The sequence below is a fragment of the Ixodes scapularis genome, unplaced genomic scaffold, assembly GCF_016920785.2.
Source record: "Ixodes scapularis isolate PalLabHiFi unplaced genomic scaffold, ASM1692078v2 PGA_scaffold13__105_contigs__length_92229423, whole genome shotgun sequence".
In the NCBI taxonomy this organism is placed as follows: Eukaryota; Metazoa; Arthropoda; class Arachnida; order Ixodida; family Ixodidae; genus Ixodes; species Ixodes scapularis.
In genome coordinates this window covers 52,706,726-52,727,167 of record NW_024609839.1, presented here as the reverse complement: position 1 = coordinate 52,727,167, position 20,442 = coordinate 52,706,726, and the positions used below count along the sequence as shown (strand labels likewise).

General features: G+C 44.6%; 1 protein-coding gene across 4 annotated transcripts in view; it reads left to right on the top strand.

The window, feature by feature from the left end:
- Positions 1-20,442, top strand: part of LOC8039303 (transcription initiation factor TFIID subunit 1) — a 76,917-nt gene that overhangs the window by 29,406 nt on the left and 27,069 nt on the right. For 2 of the 4 annotated variants that reach the window (XM_040499231.2, XM_042289898.1), the window contains exons 17-29: positions 494-608; positions 702-843; positions 2,331-2,461; positions 2,742-2,822; positions 4,846-4,995; positions 8,905-9,027; positions 9,334-9,412; positions 10,639-10,859; positions 14,004-14,103; positions 14,688-14,752; positions 15,189-15,325; positions 18,061-18,123; positions 19,053-19,149. In XM_040499231.2, the coding sequence (XP_040355165.2) occupies positions 494-608; positions 702-843; positions 2,331-2,461; positions 2,742-2,822; positions 4,846-4,995; positions 8,905-9,027; positions 9,334-9,412; positions 10,639-10,859; positions 14,004-14,103; positions 14,688-14,752; positions 15,189-15,325; positions 18,061-18,123; positions 19,053-19,149 (1,504 nt within the window). Of the gene's footprint in view, positions 1-493; positions 609-701; positions 844-2,324; positions 2,462-2,741; positions 2,823-4,845; positions 4,996-8,904; positions 9,028-9,333; positions 9,413-10,638; positions 10,860-14,003; positions 14,104-14,687; positions 14,753-15,188; positions 15,326-18,060; positions 18,124-19,052; positions 19,150-20,442 lie in introns of all 4 variants that reach the window. The other 2 variants (XM_040205749.3, XM_040205748.3) reach the window with 1 other exon arrangement.

The following is a 20,442-nucleotide window of genomic DNA, read 5'->3' as shown; positions in this document are numbered from 1 at the left end:
AATGTCATTCAGACGATGGATGAGCAAGCTGTCACCCGTGTCTTCCTGCATTTTGTGTGATACTGTACTCTATTGTTTGCATAAATTCCACGTGGCTGGGGCATTCAGAAGTGAACGCTGCAAAAAGAACAGACCCTTCTTTTTTTTTGCTCTATTTTTGTTTTAGTAAAAGGAAGTGAATGTTTTTGCATGCTCGTTTTTGCTCTAATGTTTATGGCAGTTTTACCTCTGATACCTTCAGCATTTGCAATCTGCTTTCCTCTGTTTGTTGTCCAGGCTAGCCGCACAATTGCACAGGGTGTTGCAAAATGGGAATGTTTTCTCTTATAGTTGCCTTCTTGGCTTCCCTCTCATCCCAGACAGACGACTTAAACTTACCGTCGTATACCGAAGAGTACCGTTTGGGCACCGATGAGCTGTACTGTTTGTGAAACAAGTGAGACGGCACCACTCGCCACGATCGATTGTGCGACACAACGTTACTCCATTACAGCTACTACATCCGGGAGGTCGAAACCATCTACACGGTGGGGCAAGAGTTGCCGCTGTTCGAGGTTCCAGGCCCCAACTCCAAGCGGGCAAACAACTTTGTCCGCGACTTTCTCCAGGTTTGCGCCTTTTTTTCTCACTCTTTCTGACTTGTTTTGGCGAAAACATCGGCGGCAAAGCGACGCGCGCCACGAACGCCGTCAATTGCGCAGGTGTTCATCTACCGGCTCTTCTGGAAGAGCACCGACTCCCCGCGGCGCATCAAGATGGAGGACATCAAGAAGGCCTTCCCGTCGCACTCGGAGAGCAGCATTCGCAAGCGCCTCAAACTCTGCGCGGATTTCAAGCGGACAGGTGGGCGGGGTGCTCCTTGGCGCGTGCTCGCCGAGCAGCTTTGGTTTGAGCGGCTCGGACCGTACGCTCGAAAAATGCCGACAAATTGAAGACTCCGGGGCGTGCCTTTCACGCGCCTGGCCTCCAGCATACACTCCATGCCTTCTGCCACTCCTTGGTCTTGCGCGTGCGCTGGAGGTGCAGTAGAGGCCAATGTGACTATAGAAGGACACTGAACTCCAAAAAACATTTTTTGTTATTTTGCCAGGGAAAAAGTTTTTTTTTATTAACGCGAAAGCATTCTTTATTTACTTTGCTTGGTTTTCGCGACACGGAATCTGGCCTCGAATGCCCCGTGCTTGTGTGTTGCACATGTGTACGATCTCTGCATACGCAGGTGCCGCGCGTATGTGGACGTCGTCTTCAATGTCATCCTAGAAGTCATCCTAGACATTCTCTTTGACATTCCTCCCAGGACCTCGTCCTAAATGTCATTCTTGAGGTTGTCCTAGAGGTTCTCCTGGAGATTGCCCTCAAAGTTGTCGTAGGGGTCATTCTAGACATCCTTGATGTTGTCCTAGAGGTCGTCGTAGACGTCGTCTTTGACGTTGTCCTCTAGGACATCATTCTTGACGCCAGCGGGTGGCGCACCAAGTGTCCCTTACGGTGGCAGCGGCAGCATGGAGAAATGCCCTGAATCGGTGGCGCACCACGCTCGGCGTGCGACGGCGGCGAAGCTTGGCGGTGCACAAGTCTACCACGTGACCAGCAGCAGCTCCCGCGGGCGCCACCTACAAATTCGTTTCGCGCTGTAAATATAGCTGTAGAAATTTTTTTATTTGTTTTAATTATGTTTTATGACACTCTTTTTTCATCTACGCTTTAAAACAAAATGATTTTTCCTTTGCACGTGTCCTTTAACACAGTGTGTATGTTGCAGGTCTCGTATGAGTGCTTCTGAAAAATGTGTATCAAATTGCTAGGCGATTGTGTTGCATACATGAAATGTTCTGGCATCACAAATGTTTAGCGGTACTTGTGAGTTTCCAGTCACCAGACGTCTACTTTATGGCGCTCTTCGTCAGATAGTTTAACGCGTACCATGCGTACACTCTATAGTTGTTTCTAGAATGAAGCGATACTTCCGCTACTCGTTTCTGATAAACCTGCCAATCTTCCATATCCTTCCATACTCTCAAGCTCCTCTTCCTTGGTGTGCACAGGTGGTGGAGCTCCTCCTCGCCCACCCCTCTGGTCACACGACCTCCCCGTTAACCAATCAGCATCGAGCACCTCACTCCTCCTCTCCCCCCCGTCAACCAATCGGTGTTGAGCCTCGCGGCCAGGCTTTTATTTGGGCTTCACGAAATGCCGAATGCCCAGCCGAAGAATGTTTCACGTCAAAATGCTTCCATTTCGGAGACGCTTTCTCGAAGCACCGGCCTTGGGTGCGGCCGGCTGCTGCCGATTCGATGATGGTGATCCCGTGTCTCCCCCCAATGGTCTAGGCATGGACTCCAACTGGTGGGTGCTCAAGCCAGAGTTCCGGCTCCCCACCGAGGACGAGATTCGCACCATGGTGTCGCCGGAGCAGTGCTGTGCCTACTACAGCATGATCTCGGCCGAGCAGAGGCTCAAGGTAGGGCCCTCGCTTCTTTTTTCTAACGTGGGTTGGATGGCAGGGTTTCACGAGGAAAGGGACACGCTTGACCGACTTGCGGGTCACGTGACTTGACACGACTGTCGTGGCGTCATGTCCCATACACCTAACGTGGCATTTCTCCCAGTTGTGCCAGTAAAACAAAGGGCACACTAAGAGTGTCTCAAAAGTATGCTTCAGGTACTAAAAGGTTTTTTCAGTGTACTAGAAACGTAAGTGAATATCTTTTCGTTTTAACGCGTTTGTTTTTTTTGTCCAGGACGCAGGCTACGGAGAGAAGTCGCTGTTTGCACCCGAGGACGAGAACGACGAAGAGATGCAAGTCAAGATGGATGACGAGGTGATTTGAGTAGTTTGATCGACAATTACAATTTAGCGGTGGCATGACTGAATTGGTAGCATATTTTCGTAGGCTATGCCTCTGTCTCGTAGTACTGTCGAGACTGGTTATAACGAAGGCAATGTGAATTGGAAATTGCTTCGCTATAACCGCTATTTCGTTATAACTAGGGCTCCGTGTTTTCGTATACAGTAAAACCTCGTTATAACAGAGTTGAAGGAGCGGTCGTAATTATTTCGTTATAACCATTAGTTTGTTATAGCCAATGTCCATTTCTTCCCACTATTAGCAGGCAAGGGGAAGTATGATTGCTTTGTTATATCCATTAGTTTGTTATATCCCATTTTGTTATAACGAGGTTTTACTGTAAATCCGAAAAACACCCGTTGGTAAAATTTTTGTGAATTCGGATTTATCCGATAAAATCCGAATTGTTATGTGCCCATGCTACCATTAATCCTGCACTGCTCAAATTGAAAAAAAAAAATAAATAAATAAATAAACTTTTTTGTTGTTGTGAAAGGAGGCAAAAGTGCAACAAAAAAAAAAAAGTTTTTTTTTTTTTTATTTGCGCAGCGCACGATTAATGGTCCTGAGAAAATGACACTATAATTATCTTTCAAGCCTTTGACCGTTGTCAAAAGAGGGTCTTACGGCTTGTCTTGTCAAGGTTGGTTTAGGGGAACGAGTCATCGTACCATTCGCGTCACGACAAAAGCCACTCTTTTGGTTTCCAGTTTGGGCCATGGGATTTGGGATTTAGAGAAAGGAGAGGGGTATGTTTCTGGGGGTAACAATGAAAGCTATGGACCATTGAGATTGTATAAAATAGGGAAGAGGGGCAGACAAAACTTCTCTATTACATCCTTAACCACTCCACCTCACGCGACCACGGGATAGATTGATGGGGTGACTACGAGCTTCTTTGCGGCTACCTCCGGCAGCTTATTGATTTTAAAATATCGACATTTATCGAAGCCACACTTGTGTGCGACCTTGGCGTGGGACAAATTAGTATTGCCAATGACACCAACGCCAAATTCAAGTGAAGAAATCTTAATTGATACAAGCGTGTTTTATTTTTTATCTGGCATACGTTTGCATCCGGTTAATATTTATTATTTTTAATGGAAAACACTGCGAAATTAATCTCAGAATTTCAGAGAATTGGGGATTTACGAAAAATAAACTCCGATAAACACCGAATGTTTGCTAAAACAATAGACTCCGAAAAACACCCTCCAAATTTCACGAAAAATAAACTCCGAAAACATGGAGCCCTAGTTATAACTGACTTTAAAACAAAGTGCAAAAGAGAATGGGAATTCGTGATCGCTTCGCTGTAGCCGTTATTTTGTTATAACCGACTTAGTTATAACCGGTCTCGAGAGCATCACTTTTGTGCAAGTCATTGCGGTCTGAATAAGCACAACTGCCCGCAGTTTGTGATAGCCAAGTCTTAAAAGCGGTTTCGTCACTGCTACCTAATTGGGTCAGTGCGTTGTCAACGCATAACAGTTATAATGTAGACCTTTCACATAGTGCATCCTTCTTATCACTATGACAGGTGACAATGTTGTGGTTTGGTAGCATCTCATGGGTAATGCAAGCTCAAGATGTCCTTTTCAATTTTAAAAAGTTCTTTCATTGCAGGTTGAAGGAGAAGCACTAATAGCTCTAAACAATCTAGATTTGAGCTGTTTCATTGGCTACGGCCACCATGTATGCTTTGCAATGCAATTAAATATACCATTCTAAACAAAGTGCATCATTCAATGCACGAGGATCTCTCTTTATGTAAAACACTGAGGAACTAAGCAAAACCGGTTCACTTGGCACAAGCTCCAGTTACCGGATGGCAAGAAGACCGTCTTGCAAGCGTGGCAAATCAAACCAACTTTTCACAAAGTTGCATTTGCTCAACAAGTACCTTTTATCAGAGTTCTACTCTGTAGAGATGGTGGTAATGTCGCTCCAAGTCTCGTTGTTCGACTGAGTCTTCATTCTTTCCACGGTCATGCAGGTGAAAGCTGCGCCCTGGAACACGACGCGTGCGTTCATCTCGTCGGTCAAGGGCAAGTGCCTGCTCCAGCTGACTGGGGTGGCCGACCCCACGAGCTGCGGGGAGGGCTTCTCCTACGTGCGCGTGCCAAACAAGCCCCAGCAGTCCAAGGTACATTTCGGAACTTTTCTAACCCTCCCCGACCGCCGTTTGCACAATTTTGGCTCCTCAGACTCGTCGGACACATCCACGACGTACTCCCCAATCGTGCTGCCTTAACCACAAATTCATCTTGCATCCCTAGAAATTGGCGTCACCTCGCCAAACAAAGCAGCCATATTTAACATACTATAAAACTATGTCGTCCGTGTAATTGTTGCATTTTTTTACTGATAATATTACTTTCTCTTTAGTCTCCCGTTGTCGTTGTTTGCTTCATAAGGGTACCGAGTGCCCGTCAAGCTGCGTAGTAGCGGCTTTTTTTCCTCGGTGCCCTCCATTGCTCACATGGAAAACAAACAATGTTTCAATGTTTGGGATCCATATATGCTCTTGGAGGCCGAATGGCTCACTGGTGAAAACCCGGCAGGAACTTTTGGCTTCGAGGGAAGAAAAGGGGAGACAGTGTGGTTCCGTTTTTTCCTTTCAAAATACAGTGTTGTAGTCGCCGGCAGAATGAGAAGGGCAGGGGAGTCCTTCAGTTGTCCTGGCTGGAGCGTGGGCTTCCTACCTTGAATAGCTCCAGGCATGCGCGCACAGCCGAAGCACAGTGGAAGGCAGCAGGCACGTGCTGGCGTCCGCAAGGGACGCCGTTTTCGGAGGCTACAACCTACGAACTGCGGGTCACAAAGCCTTCAAGCCTTGTGCAGTTGTCTTTTCTGATCGAGTTCGTGGCAATGGGTGCAAACCTCTAGGATACAGTTTATTTATTGCAGGGAACACCAATACCAGGTTTTGTGATATCCTTTCAGCAAAAGCTCGTGCTGCAGAACCTAGAGTTCCTGGGTTCATTCCCCACCCCTGCCCGTTTCGATTTGGATGAACATTGTACCGGCGTGCAAAGCTGAGACAAGTTGCCTGTTGAGGCAGACTAACTTCAGTCTGTATAAACATATGCACAGCACAATTATTTAACTATTGATATCCATTTGTGAAAACATTGTCAAAATCTGGGTGATGCAATGGCACTTGACAAAAAATAAAAAATTAAAAAAGAGCTAGTGAAATTACTTTAGAGGTTTATCGCATGCTTGAAATTAAGTCTTTTTACCTATAATTTGCTGTTATTAAATTGCCATCATTTATATTTCGAAAAAGCCTGAAAGTAGCAATTAAAAAAAATGATGATTTTAAGATTAACAGGAAGATGTTGGTCGAAAAACAATATATTTTGTAAAAAATGTGATTTTGGGTGTTATGGTGTTCTTTTTATTTTTAAATCTTTATATTTGATGTCTAAAAATATTTAGTGCCGATTATGATTGTGAAATTAATCAAATACACATTTGAAGACCTCCAGGCAACCCACAACAGCATGAATTTGAGCCCTTACTCTTGTGTGGTTCTTGAGGTTGTGACGTTGCCCACAATCACATTTACGTTGACCTCTAGGCCTAGCCATCTCCCCTCCATTGCAGCCTTCTGTAGCTTCGAATTCTCTCAAAAATTTATGAATAAAATATTTTCCGCACCGCGAAAGAGTATAGATATGCACCTATGGTAACATTCATACACATTTTTCTTTTTATGTAATTTTGGGGCATCTTCACTCTTTGTGCACAAGAATGTTTGATCTTAATATTGTCGTATCACAACCAAATTTGGCATGCATATACTTTAGAATGTATAGAATGCAACTATCTATGTTTGGTTAGAATGTATGTTTATAAAAATTTTAAGAAACGTTTGTTAGCCCCCTGAAATGGCAATTTTGCTATTTTAAAATTTTTTAAAATTAAAATAAGTGTCACACACATTATTTTTGTTGTTCATTGCACTCAGTGCTTTAAAGGGGTGATATACTTTAGTTTACTAGGCTTTTTTAAGTGTGTTGCCATGCCTGCACAGAAGAGCATATTTTTTTTGCTTGCACATTGCATTGAGAACCTAAAAAAGCAAGCTATATGAAGTCTAATAACAGATTTATAAAAAGAAGAATTTTAATTACCACAAACTGTAGAAATTTTATTTCAATATCATAACTCAGTGGTTCTCAACCATTGATATTTCGCGGACCCCCTGTGGATCGGCGGAGATGATGGAGGACCCCGTTTGTAATAAGGGGAGGGGAAATGGATAGGTTAATTAATTATAATGATTTAAGAGATGAATAGAACTAAGGGCTAGTGTGAAGTAGACTTCTCTTATTTACATACCAACAGGACAACTCACCCAAAAATTGGAACGTTTCATCTGAATCTAAAAGAAATACAACTTTTATTGCTTGGGTTTGACTGATGAGACAGGGCTTCTCAGAACCCTAAAATGCCTTCGCAAACCCCAAAGGTCCGCGGACCCCCATTTCAGAACCACTGTCATAACTAATGATAAAAAAACATTTCCCCTGGTGCTTGTCCCCTTAAAGGACACATGCAAAGGAAAAAAACATTTTTTTTAAACGGCTTAGATGGAAAAAGGACGCCATAAAACGATTTTACAACGAAGAAAAAAAATTTTTAGAGCTATATTTATGGCGCAAAACGAATTTGTAGTTGGTGCCCGCGGGCACCGCGGAAAAGTGGTCTGTATTTATCACGTGACTGGTCTTTATTTATCACGTGGTGCTTGCGCTCTTTCGGAAGTTTCCCATGGCCTCTAAAAGTAACTTATTCATCTTTGTTTGAAGTATAACAAAAAACCAAGACGAATAAGTAACTTTTAGAGCCCAAAGGAAACTCCTGAAAAAGCGCAAGCAGACGTGATAGACCTGTGCGCCGGTCAGACGACGGCGGCGGCGCCCCGAAGCAGACGAACTTGTGCGGCGGCGGTGACGGCGGCGTGGAGAAACGCGTTGAAGCGGCGTTCGCACAACACTCAGCGTGCGGCAGCGACGCAGCGCAGCGGCGCGCGGGCCTACCACGTGACCAGCGGCGGCTCCCGCGAGCGCCAACTACAAATTCGTATAGCGCCATAAATATAGCTCTAAAAATTTTGTTTCTTCGTTGTAAAATCGTTTTATGACATCCTTTTTCCATCTAAGCTGTCTAAAAAAAATTTTTTTTCCTTTGCATGTGTTCTTTAAATTAAGTTGATTTGTTCACTATTTTTTGCTATTTTTAAGATCCTCATATACGTAAGAACACTGGATAATGAGCTGTGTCTTTTTCTGGTTTCAATTCCCATCTTTCTTTATGTGCCGAAAAACTTGCAACTAGTACCAATTTTAGGAGTCAATAGGTTAGTGTTGTGAATTTCATAGGGTTGTGCGAATAGTGGATTTTGATTTTGAATCGAATTTGAAGCGAATAGTGATTTTGGCCGAATATTTTCGAATCGAATATCGAATACTTGCTGTTAAAAAATCTTGGTTGCAAAGTTGCATGCAAGATAATCATTGCAGACGTGCAATTATTAAGTGGCCTGATTTGTGAGAATGAGAGCTAAATAATTCATGTATGAGTTATTTATTGGAATACAGGGCGCCAAAATGGGCAAAGATGGCGCAGGCGCTGCTGGAGCTCATTGGTCGTTTTTTTTGCCCGTTTTTAAACAAAGTTGATGAAATGACTACAAGGAATATATTTGAGAGTTTCCACCATAATATTTGTACCATTTTGCCGAACGTGTGAGTATATTTTTGAACTTAGAAAATGTTTGTTACGTATTTTTAAACAGTAAACAAACACGCGACTCGAGGTCGCCAACACTTCAAAAAGCACGAATATTACAACTGCTCTCGAATCGAATATCGAATAGCGTAATATTCGAAACTACTATTCGGAAATTCGAATATTCGCACAACACTAGAATTTCATTGTTCTAGCTCTAGTGCACTTACCAAGCCAGTCGCGAGGGCTACGCATTGTTTTGACTATTTGCCCTAGGCGGTGACAGTTGGTACAATCTCCGTGTGTGGAACAGGAGGACGGTGGCAGCCAGCAGCCTGTGAAGAAAACGGTGACCGGAACGGACGCCGACCTTCGGCGCCTGTCGCTCAGCAACGCCAAGCAGCTGCTGAGGAAGTTTGGGGTTCCCGAGGACGAGGTGCGTGCCGCCCTGATTCGTAAGGCAGTCCTTCTCCGTAGTCATTCGGTCCATTCGAATGCTTCAAAGTGCCTCCGACAGTTAAAACAGCTACAACGCGTTTTCAAGAGCAGTCGAGGAAACTTGGGGAACTCTGTCATTTCACGTAGCGGGAAGAGCAGCTACTATGGATGCTTTGAGACAGATTTGACCGTAGCGACCACTGACAAGATGGCCTCCAATGATGTTTGTGGAAAATGTTTCTTGTCGAGTCCCAATTCGCATTCGGGTTTCTCATTGCTTTATTTTTTTTTTTTCTTCTTTCAGATCAAAAAGTTGTCGCGCTGGGAGGTAATTGATGTTGTGCGAACGCTCTCGACCGAGCAAGCCAAGGCCGGAGAGGAGGGTAGGTTTGGGCACCTCTTTACCTTTTCCTCTTTGGGTCTGATGTCGTAGCGCGTCTAGTGCGTGCTTGGAATGCAGCCGTCTTACCCAGGGCAAGACCCAGTTTTGTCCGACTTGCCCATCCCGAGCTTTTTTTCTGTGGAATTTCTTCCATATTCCTTATCACTTCAAGAACCGAAGTGTATGAGGAAAAAAAAAAAAAAGCTGGGTTCCTCATGGAGAATTATTGATTTAACCTTTTACGTCGTGAATTTAGACATGCGTGCATTTGAGATTAGTTACTTTTTTTTTATCGAAACACACGCAATTTAAGTAAAACAAACATAATGGTTTTGTTTTCTCTGACAATCAAATCTTGTAGGAATTACTTTGTAGAGCCTACAAACTCTGAGAAAAATTTTGTTTTTCCTTGGGATGTCGAGCTGGTATAAGATCTGATTGTCTTGCAACTTATAAAAAAAAAGATTCACCGCATACACCGTGTGAACAGGCAGTTTATCTCCTCGGTTGCTGTATTGTTGTGTATGAGTACAGCCATGGTACAGAGCGTTTTACGAAGTTTCCCAAGGTTTCCCCGAGTTCCCGGCATGGGTACGGTAGCACCCTATTGAGACGTTCCCTAGTGTTGTCACATGTTCCTGATTGTTATGTTCAGGTCTAAGTGAGCGTAGCAACTGTGCAAGCAAATAGCTTTTCGTTTATATATGGAACAAACCTTTTGCCATACGTCAACATAGTCTTCCAAAACACTTTGCTTGCTGCGACTTGGTGCTGTGACTCTTTTCCGTGTGTGGAACAAAGCTTGCGGGTTTTGCCACCCTGGGAGTATTCGGCGCCACTAGCTGCAACTTTTAATGCGAAAGCATTAACTGTCTCATGGAGCGAGCTGACGTCATCACTCTGAAGCGCGAAAACAGCAGATAGTTTCCGTTGGATACATTGGCGTGCTTTGACGGGGCTCCCATGGGCCGCTGCGCTCGTCAGTTTCCACGACTGCTCACTCTATGGCGCTGTGTGTTCATCAGCGCGGAGCGTCCAAGGTCACCAGGGAGCACATGCACCGACCGGCGATGAAAAGTACGCAGCAGACGAAAGAGGGAGCGGACGAGCAACTTGCATGCTTTCGCATTCACAACTCACAAGGAATGCTTAGGTGTACCTCAATCGTTTTTCTGTCAACTGTTTCATGGCGTTTTCTCCCCCGTGCCTTCTCTCGCTCTGGTTCAGCGATGAGCAAGTTTGCTCGGGGCAACCGGTTCAGCATAGCGGAGCACCAGGAGCGCTATAAGGAAGAGTGCCAGCGCATCTTCGACCTCCAGAACCGGGTGCTGTCCTCGCACGAGGTGCTGTCCACGGACGAGGACTCTAGCTCCGAGGACGACTCGGACATCGAGGAGATGGGCAAGAACATAGAGAACATGCTGTCCAACAAGAAGACCAGCTCACAGGTCCTCTTTCTTTCGCCATTGTGCCGTAGAAATTGCTCCGGTGTTACGGTAGACTCTCATTAATTCAAACTCCAGGAAGCTGCGAATTTTGTTTGAATTATAAGAAGCTTGAATTTGTATCAGAAATTCATCTACATATGATGCAGTATAAAATTATGATTTGCCACATGAATGGCTACACATGCAAAGCAGATATTTGATTCTTCATAGGTCTACTGATCATAATAAGCAAGTGTGCCACACATGAAACATTTGTGAAATGTATGACAAGTTTATTTATCCCTCAGAAATGTTGTTTGTCGTGGACTGTTTAGAATAGGGATGCACAACTTTGAAGTGATGCAGACCAAAAATATGTTAATTGGGAACTGCGCAAGTCTTCAATACAGTGTAGACCGCATATAACGTATGTCTCGGGAGTCGCGAAAATCCGCACTATAAGCGGTACCGCGCTATAACCAAAACATCAATTTTTCAGGCCAAAATACATGCCATGAGACAACTTACCTTTGTAAAACAATTTATTTTATGTTAGATGAAAAATAAAGCTTAGTTTGAGGACAGTCTTTATTTCACCAGACTAGTACAGTTCTGTCTCAAGTGTGCCACACATTTTGAAAGAAATGAGCGGCTTTTGCCTGGCGCAGCCTTTTAACGGCGTCGAGGGTTGCGGACGGCCATTGCGAGCGTTCAGGATTGCTAACCCTAATCACTTTTCTCCAGAGATGAAAACGCGTGAAAATTCGCATCCTTCATACGGTACGCGCCAATAATACCTTGAACTTGAGCACACGCATGAAATGCGCCAAATAAGAAATCCGGGCGATGTTCGAGGACACAAATGCTTAGAAAGCACCACTGTAGTCGAAATAAACAAACACAACGACACGGGCGTTTCTGCCGTCTTGAGAGCGCCGCCACGGCATCGCCGCACGAGTAGGTGGATCTTCCCTTCTAGTACGTGCTGGGTTATCATAGCGACACACAACGAAAATTCACAGTCAAGGATAGCGCTTTTACGCAGAACGATGAGATGAACGCCGTCTACGACGACGATCACAACCGACGCCATGTTTGCGGATAGAAGCAGCCGGCCCGCGACCGGCATGCAACGCGCGCGAACACTTCTCCTCGACCTGCGATTGGTCTGTCGTTGCGGTTTGTTTCTTTGTTTCCAACGCAGCGGAGGGACGCACGCACGTGAACGACACGTGCGTGCGTCCCTCCGTCGCTACGGCAACTGCAGCCTCTCTCACCGCTTCTCCCCGCGAGTGCCCCTTGCGACTCGCGCCGTCAGCGCCGTTATCTACTGTCGCACAGGGAAGCGTGCTCGCTGCTCCGGTCGTCGGCGCGGTCGGCAGGCTGTGCCAAAAGCCGCACTATAACCGGTATTTCCCTTCGCGCGCCTGCATTTTAAGCGGTATGTAATTACATGGAGTTCTATGGGAGGTGAACCGGTGGTTTAAAAAAACCGCGTTATACCCGGTCCTGCACTATAAGCGGTTACGCTGTAAGTGGTCTATACTGTATCTGGCAGACAGGTTTTCAATATCTGGCGTCATCGCAATGTCATGCCTACGGGCTGCACGTTGTGCACCCCTGGTTGACATTGCTTGATAGGTCAAAACAAATTTAAGCTTGTTCATCAGCCCAAGAAGTTGTCTAATGTGGACTATTAAGCGGGTACAGACAAGCAATGAAAATGGGCACCGCACGGCAGTTTCCATAGCAACTTGCGCGGACACTGTGACGGGGACCTATGCCACGTCGCAACGTCCGCTCAGGTTGCTATGGAAATTTCTGCGTGGTGCCTGTTTTCATAGCCCATGTGTGCCCGGTTGAACCCCGTTGAGTGTACTTCTCACCGAGCATCGGTGCACTGCCGAGAAACAACACCCGCGGAAGCAAGCTCCACGGGTGTTGTCTTTCTGCAGTGCCGGTGCTCGGAAAGAAGCGCACCCAAAGGGGCTGCAAGAACAAAAAAGTTTTAATTGCACGAAAACGCCATTCGAATTAAGCGGCTTAGGAATACATTAAAAACATAGCAAGACAACCAAAATTTCGAAATTTGAATTTTTGCAAACCTACTTTGTAGCGTCTCTGTGTCTCGCATCATTCATATTGCACCCAGTGAAATGCTGACAAACCGTCATACCTGAAGAGCTCAGTTTCTTAGTGAAGTGTCAAATTCTGCTTTGAGGCCTCCTTGCCTCAGCTAAATCGGAATCGAGTTTTTTCTTTTTTAATTTACGGAATCAAGTTTTTTGGAGAATTTTATGAGGGATTAATTAACGAAGCATTAAACCAGAAATGTGCAGGATATCTTGGAAAAATAAAAACGGCGCAAAAATGAACACAATGACAAGCAGGAGACACAGACAAACACAGCGCTAACTAACAACGTCATTAGTCAGTGCTGTGTTTGTCTGTGTCTTCTACTTGTCCTTGTGTTCATCTGTGCGCTGTTTTTATTTTTTTGATTATGCACCAACAGTCCCGCCCCAAGGTCCTGGAGGAAAGTAGACACATGCGGCGGGACCGCCACCCGGCAGAAAGTAGACACGCGTGACGGGACCAGTACCCCGGGAGAGCGGAAGGAAAGGAAACTAGGCATGCAAGCGCTTGGAACGACAACAAAGAGAGGGCGGTGCAAGCGTAGACATGGCTGACGGGGATTGCACAGCGTCAAATGTTTGAGAAACCTTCATTATCTACCTGAGAGGCTACTGATCTTGAAAATGGTGTTTATTGATAGCTAATCTACTGAATAGACCTACTATTGCTAAGTTACTCAAGCATCAAGGAGAATGCAGGGAACGGTGTTCCTTGCACCGCACGTGCCGGCGTCTCCAGCAGTAACTGTTCTAAAGCAAAAGCCTAAAACAAATGGCATCTTGCACGTGCATTCGTCATTGCTTTATTTTGGTTATTTACTTTGAATCTTTTATACGAGGAAGGCATGCACGTGCTGCGTGTGTGATTGTGCGAGCATAAAGTTTTTAGTCATAAACATGAAAACTCCACGGAACTCTAGCCATAAACAGCTTCAATATAAAAACTGCCTCAGTTTTCGAGCTGTGGTGTGAGCAACGCATGCAGTCGGGTTATGATTGATTGACGACGTGATTTGTGCGGCCTGCGCAGCTGTCTCACGAGCGGGAAGAGGCCGAGCGGCGTGAGTTGCAACGGTTGATCATGGGAGAGGATTCCTGTGCTGGTGACGACAAGAAGAAAAAGGACAAAGGTGACTCTTCTCTCTTGGGCTCTCTTTGTTTTGCTCGTTCTCTTGCCTTGCTGTTCTCACGAGGTAAAGTCGTTAGCAAGGTTAGCGTCAAACGATCCAGGGGAATCATATTGCCAGCTAATCCAAGCTTTGTTGACTCGGAAACTGGGTTGCGTCAAGTGCATGCCGACGTTTGCTCGAGTTCTTTTTGATTTGTGCAGCATTGCGTATGTTGGAAGTCTCAGGCTGTTTTCATGCTTAATGCATAAAAGCAGCATGGAACTTTCAATGCGTGTTGGTAGTTGATGAACCTTGTTTGAATTTATTGAGGTTTGTCGTCGGCTGGCACGTTGGTAAGCCTGGTGGCAGCTATCCCGAACAGTGGTAGGTTGGCCGACGCTACCCAAGGTCTTTATCGTGGTGCACCAGCATAAAGGCCGAGATTAAAGTGATAACTTTTTACATTTTATGATCCAGCTTTGAGCCAGTTTGGGAATAGTCCTAAGGTGTAACTGAAAGTAACCTGGAAAGTTGAGTGTGGTCGGAAACTTGATGTTGTTGCCACCCGACTTCACCGAGATCGGCTGCCGGCGTTTCGTTTACAGACGGCAAGCCGAAGACGGACAAGGACGACGATAACACGTCCATGGCGAGTCTTCGGTCAAACGAGGTATGGCGCTTCTGGCTTTTCTCATTTCAATGCCGAATTGCATTCTCATTCAAGCGAGCTAAGACTTTGCGAGTGTCCATTGCATGCTGTGGCCCGGCACGGTGGAAGCTAGGCGAGTTGACCCAGTTGATTAGCCGCCAAACTCCATCTCCGCGAACCGACTGTGCACGTTCGCACAAGTCACATGTTGACAACACGTTGAGCCACCCCACACGATACTTCCTCACATCAACCTGTGCATTCTTGGTGTTTTAAAAAGAAAAGAAAAAAAAAAAAAGAAAGAATAACTGTTGAAGTAAAAAAGGAGGTAGATACAAAGCAAGTTTGATTGGTCTTGTTTTTGTGTGCATTAAAAACAGTTTGTTTTGTGGCTAAGCTTGTGCAAGTCGGGGTGACCGTCTTCTGGGAGTGAAAAGGCGGGCGTTGGGTGTTCCAGAACGGCCGCATCCTGAAGATCTACCGCACCTTCCGCAATGCGAAGGGACGAGAGTATGTCCGTATCGAGACGGTGCGGAAGCCTGCGGTGATCGACACCTACGTCCGGATACGCACCACGAAGGATCCCAACTTCATGTGAGTCTTTGATTTTGCGGACGTCGATTGTGGTAGGTACATCTCGCTTGTCACTGCAGTACAGGCACGTAGCCAGGGGGGGGGGGGGCCCATGGGGCCCGGCCCCCCGCCCCCCGAAATTTTCCATTTTGCTGGGACCTCCTCTCCCCCCTCCCCCTTATACAGCATTTTGTCATGGGCGGGCCCCCCCGAAACAAAATCCTGGCTTAGTGCCTGCTGCAGCACCATTGGAGTCTCATTGACCATTGACGGACTGTCGATAATGTTTAATAGTGTTTAGTGACATAGCGATTGATATGTTTGGTGTGGTCCTATTTTCTTCTCGCCAACAAGCATTGCGGTTGAGTCACGGATGTATTTAGCTGCCGGGCATCTCACAAGCAGATGCTAAAGAATCAGCTTCGGCAATCTTAAGGGAGGACATTGGCCAGAATGGTCAATGTTGGATCCCCCGCCTTAGGTTAAATAATTTTGACAGCGTAGACTGCTATAGTCAGGATATAGGACGTAGTGCAAAGTTTCAACTCTCTACAATAATTGGGAAGAAAATTATAGCAATTTCTACCGGGAAAGCACTAGTTAACATTGGTGAATCAGTACGTCCTTGGGAGAAGAATGCGACGTCAAACATTTTTAATTGCTAGAGGCAAAGCAGAATCTCTGGAGAGTGTGACTGTGAGCAAGAGCTTGCGAAAAGTAATTTATTTCTATCGTGACATTATTCCTAAAAACTTTTAGCAACTTTTAGGCCTTCTGTGTCTTCAACAAATTCAGCATTTTTTTTTATAAAAGGGAGCAGTAAAATTAAAAAGGAAGATATATATGTATAGTTCCACAGGCTCATTTTTTAAATTAAATTTCAGTTAGGGGAAACTAAGAATGAGCCTCTTTTTCAGTCTCGTTCTCGAACGAGTGACTGTCTAAAATGAAATTTATACTGACAAAAGGGAATTGACAAAAATGCATTCAAAGTGTCCCTATCTCCATCTCTTTTGTTAGCACCGAAGCACCAAAAATAATTGATGACAAGATAACCGTGCAGAAAAAACATATGAAATTTTGTAGAAATCAGTTGCTTGTAGACCTATGGTAAGATGACCATTTTCAAAATTAACTTCATTTACAAAAAAAAAACAAGGTTATTTTTCTAGGTCATATCCCCGCTTGAGCCTCGGTGAAATATTGATGGTCATTGATTTTTATATGATTTTCACCAAGGAGTAGATATCCACCCCTGAGTATGTCTACGAAATACCTACCATAAAATACCGGGCAAGCGCCCACTCAAAATTTAGAGATAATCGCAAAAAAATGGGGGATGGGCGCTTTTCCGATCATCAATTTTACATATAAATGTACTGTGCACATTTTTTCATATCTTAGAAATTTGGATACGGGCACTTAATGTGGAGTGGGCGAATGCGCGGTATTCTACGGTAATGCATATATAAATTTTCTTTCGAGAAAACTAATTTTGAAGTTTACGTGGGCACCTTTGAATCGCTGGCTGCCTCTCTACTGGCAACAAAGAGCGGGGGCGCTCATGACGTCAAATGCATTCGAGAGCAGACGACGCTTCCTCCTCCACGGCGTTGTACGTTGTAGGGATTGATAGTGAGCGCCTGTATTTTTGCGAAATGCGTCTGGTTTAGGCTATTCGCAGCATGCGACAGAGGGCGGTGGGAATTGGTGCTGTGCTGTGGGGTGCAACAACACCACGAAGAAATACAGCAAAGTGACATCTCATCGGTTTCCAACCATCTCAGCGACGGAAGTGGGTCTGAGCAGTCCGACGCAAACGCCAGCTCTATAGGCCTCATGTCGTGCGAGAAAACAATTTGGACCGTGCTAGCGAACAAAACCTTCCATGCCGTTTTGCTTCTCAAGCGGCATCTTTTTCTACATGTCGGCGTATTGCGAATGCAGCCGCCACGGGTGGTCCCCTCGGAGGCGATGTCGGCGAATCATCCGAAACATCGTGCTGAGAATCCTAAAACATTGATCATTGCTTGACTCGGATAAGCTTGACAAATTGTCCCACAGACAATCGCGACGGTCTTCTGACTGCTTCTGATGCTGGTCGAAACAGGCCCAAGATGCCCATGTAATGATGTCTATACATCTGATGTCACAATAAGATGGCGGGCCAGTAAAGTTACAGGATAGTTATTTCTGCGATTAAAAAATGAAAGACAATTACAACTCCTTGTAATGCTGAATTAGAGCACAGCTCTTGAGGAGGAAGAGTAGGGGAGGGTATGGAGAAGAGGGTATGCCTCTCCTCCCGCTTCCTCCCTCCTCTCTTGTGACGTCACTCGTGACCCTCGTGATGTCACTTGTGGCCTTTGTGACGTCACTCATGACCCTAGTGACGTCACTGTGAAGGTCACTGTGAAGGTCGTGACCTTTGTGACATCACTCGTGACCTTTGTGACGTCATAATGAGAAATGTCCCATAATGCAACGGGCAATTATGTTGATGACGACGGCGACGATGCTGAAGCCGGAAACGGGTGCCTGAGAGCTGTGCTTTAAAATTATCTAAAAAACGTTTTGGGGAAATTTACTTGCTGCCCTAGGCTCAGTTTCTTATGCTCTTTTAGGAAATGTACTTAGTTGAAAATGTTTAAAATAACGCCGGAGCTTTCTTTCAGTTGATCAGCAATGGACTGCTGATTCTTCGAGCTGTTTATGCAACCTGTTTTGAAGTGTACGCATGTCTGTATGTTTTTCAGACGCCAATTTGCATCTACTCTGGATGAGCACCAGAAGGAGGAGATCAGGAAGGAGCGTCGAAGGTCTGTCCTTTCAGCCTCTTTCCGGCCCGCACTGCACCTTGGAGCTTTTACTCCACCTTCCATTCACCCGAGCAGGCAGACTTATTTTGTCGCAGCTCGTTATGGCGCTTTCCCTAAATAGGTGTAAGAAAAATGTAGAACAAGACATGGATGCCTCGCTGTCAATCTCGGAATGGAGAAAGCATTACCTTGTTCCTGTGGAGAATAGCTCTCAGATTTGTGGCCTTTCTAGTCATGCTAGAAAAAGACATTTTTTTGCGTCGGCCATCATAAACGAGACAAAGAGATACTCGGTAAGCTCGAAAGGAAAGTAGCTGAAAAGTATTTATTGAGATCAAGCAAAAGCCCGAAACGCTGCTTTAAAGGATGCATGGAAAGAAAAATACATTTTTGTTAAACAGCCTGGATGGGAAAAGTAGGTCATAAAATAAACAGCCTATTTTGGGGGGCTCAATATTTCATGACTGTTGCAAAGTCAGAGTTTCGTGAATATTTCGCAGACACAAAGATTTATGACTAGGAGTGGTGGTCTATTTAGGGTGTCTCATTACCATAGTGTCGATATATTTGGGTGATCAATCGTTGACAGCGCTGTAAACAATCTTATATTTCTGGGCTCAGTATTTGGCAAATTTTGGCAAGTGTGGGTTTTGGGGAACATTTTGTGGGCAGAAAATTTTGCAGTTTGTAATTCTACGCTATGTATCATCACCACAAAATAATATTTTCACAAGATTATTATTATTATTTTTTTAATTTCCAATTTGCAAAATTTTTGGAAATTAAATTGCTTTCAGCATTCTTCAAGTTGCAAAACTGGTGAAAAAAGAGTAGTTTCTAATATCTGCACGTCGGCTTGCCTTCGTTCTTGTTTTTCTGCCGCTAAATTTCTGAGGTTGACAAGGTCGCCGGTGGTGTGTGCCACGCAGAATCCAAGAGCAACTGCGGCGACTCAAGCGCAACGCCGAGAAAGAGAAACACCTGCCGATGAGAAAGAAGCCCAAGAAGGAACAGCCACAGCTGAAGGTGAGCACATTCCACCCTTTGCACAGGTTGGCCAGACAAACCGTCGAAGGGTGTCTACATTTCTGATGGTGTTCCATAAGAAACAATGCACTAATGTATGTATGTGCAGATTAAATGTACCGTATGTACATTTACAGCGGTTCATTAAATGTACCGGAGTAAATTAAGACTACATCACCTAAAGCAAAGGCTGGAAGCTTGGGAATAACCTTAACGAGTCCGACTGGACTGTTTCTAGGGCTCATTTATCGTTCAGATGCCTATTCTTGTTGTCTCGGAGTTCTACGTATAAAATGTCGTTGGTGGTAGTAATAATCAAATGACTAGAGTTTTGTTTTTATCTGAATCGATAATGCAGTTTTATTACAACCTTTAGGGGCTCTAATAAGTGCTCAATATTATACAGTTCTACCATTATTTCCGTGGTATATAATTTATAATCTACCTTTCGCTCTGTACCTAAAAACTGCTGTGAATGATTATTCGCGGTAGTGGTTCATTCCAGGGACTCAAACAATAACTGTAACCGAAACCGAAAACCGTTTAGAAACAAAAAATTTTCAGTAATCGTAACCGGGACGAAACCATTATTTGAAATTTGTGAAAACCGTAACCTTAACCGTAAATTATTTACCAATATAACAGATATTAACCGAAAAATAAAAATATTAGTTCTTCTCAAGAATGACATGAAGGAGGGATCTTGAAATGTCGTGACCATTTGACACAGTTACCTTCAGCGAGAGGTGCATTTGGTAATACATTGCCGTTCAGTCTAAACTTAGTGGTCGAGCTTATAGTGAGAAGTCTCTATTTCTTAATCTGCCATATTGCTACAATTGCTGCATGTATTCAGTATGTGTCGCCTTCAGGGTATTAACTAGTAAGTTAGAATATTGATTCGTCCATCCAACTCGGTTCTTTCAAAACCGCCGATGTTCCTGGCCTGAAGTAGCCGGTATAAAGAAACAAGGTAAATTGACCATCATGCAGAGCCAGCGGAAAACAATCTAGCGTCACAGCATCGGGCAGCGAGAAACGTTCGATCCTCTAAACACATGCATTTTGCTTGGAAATAGCAAACATGTCGTAGGTTTAACAGCGCACAACAACGAAGACTAAGGAGAGGAACAACAACACAGGACATATTTTTACAGCTTTCTGTGTTGTTTGTTCCTCCCCTTGGACTTCCTTGTTTTGCTCTATTGCATTTACATTATGTTTGACTTTCAAAAACTAGCTCAGCTCTCAATTTTACTACTTTATTCCACTTAGCAGTATTTTACTAGAGGA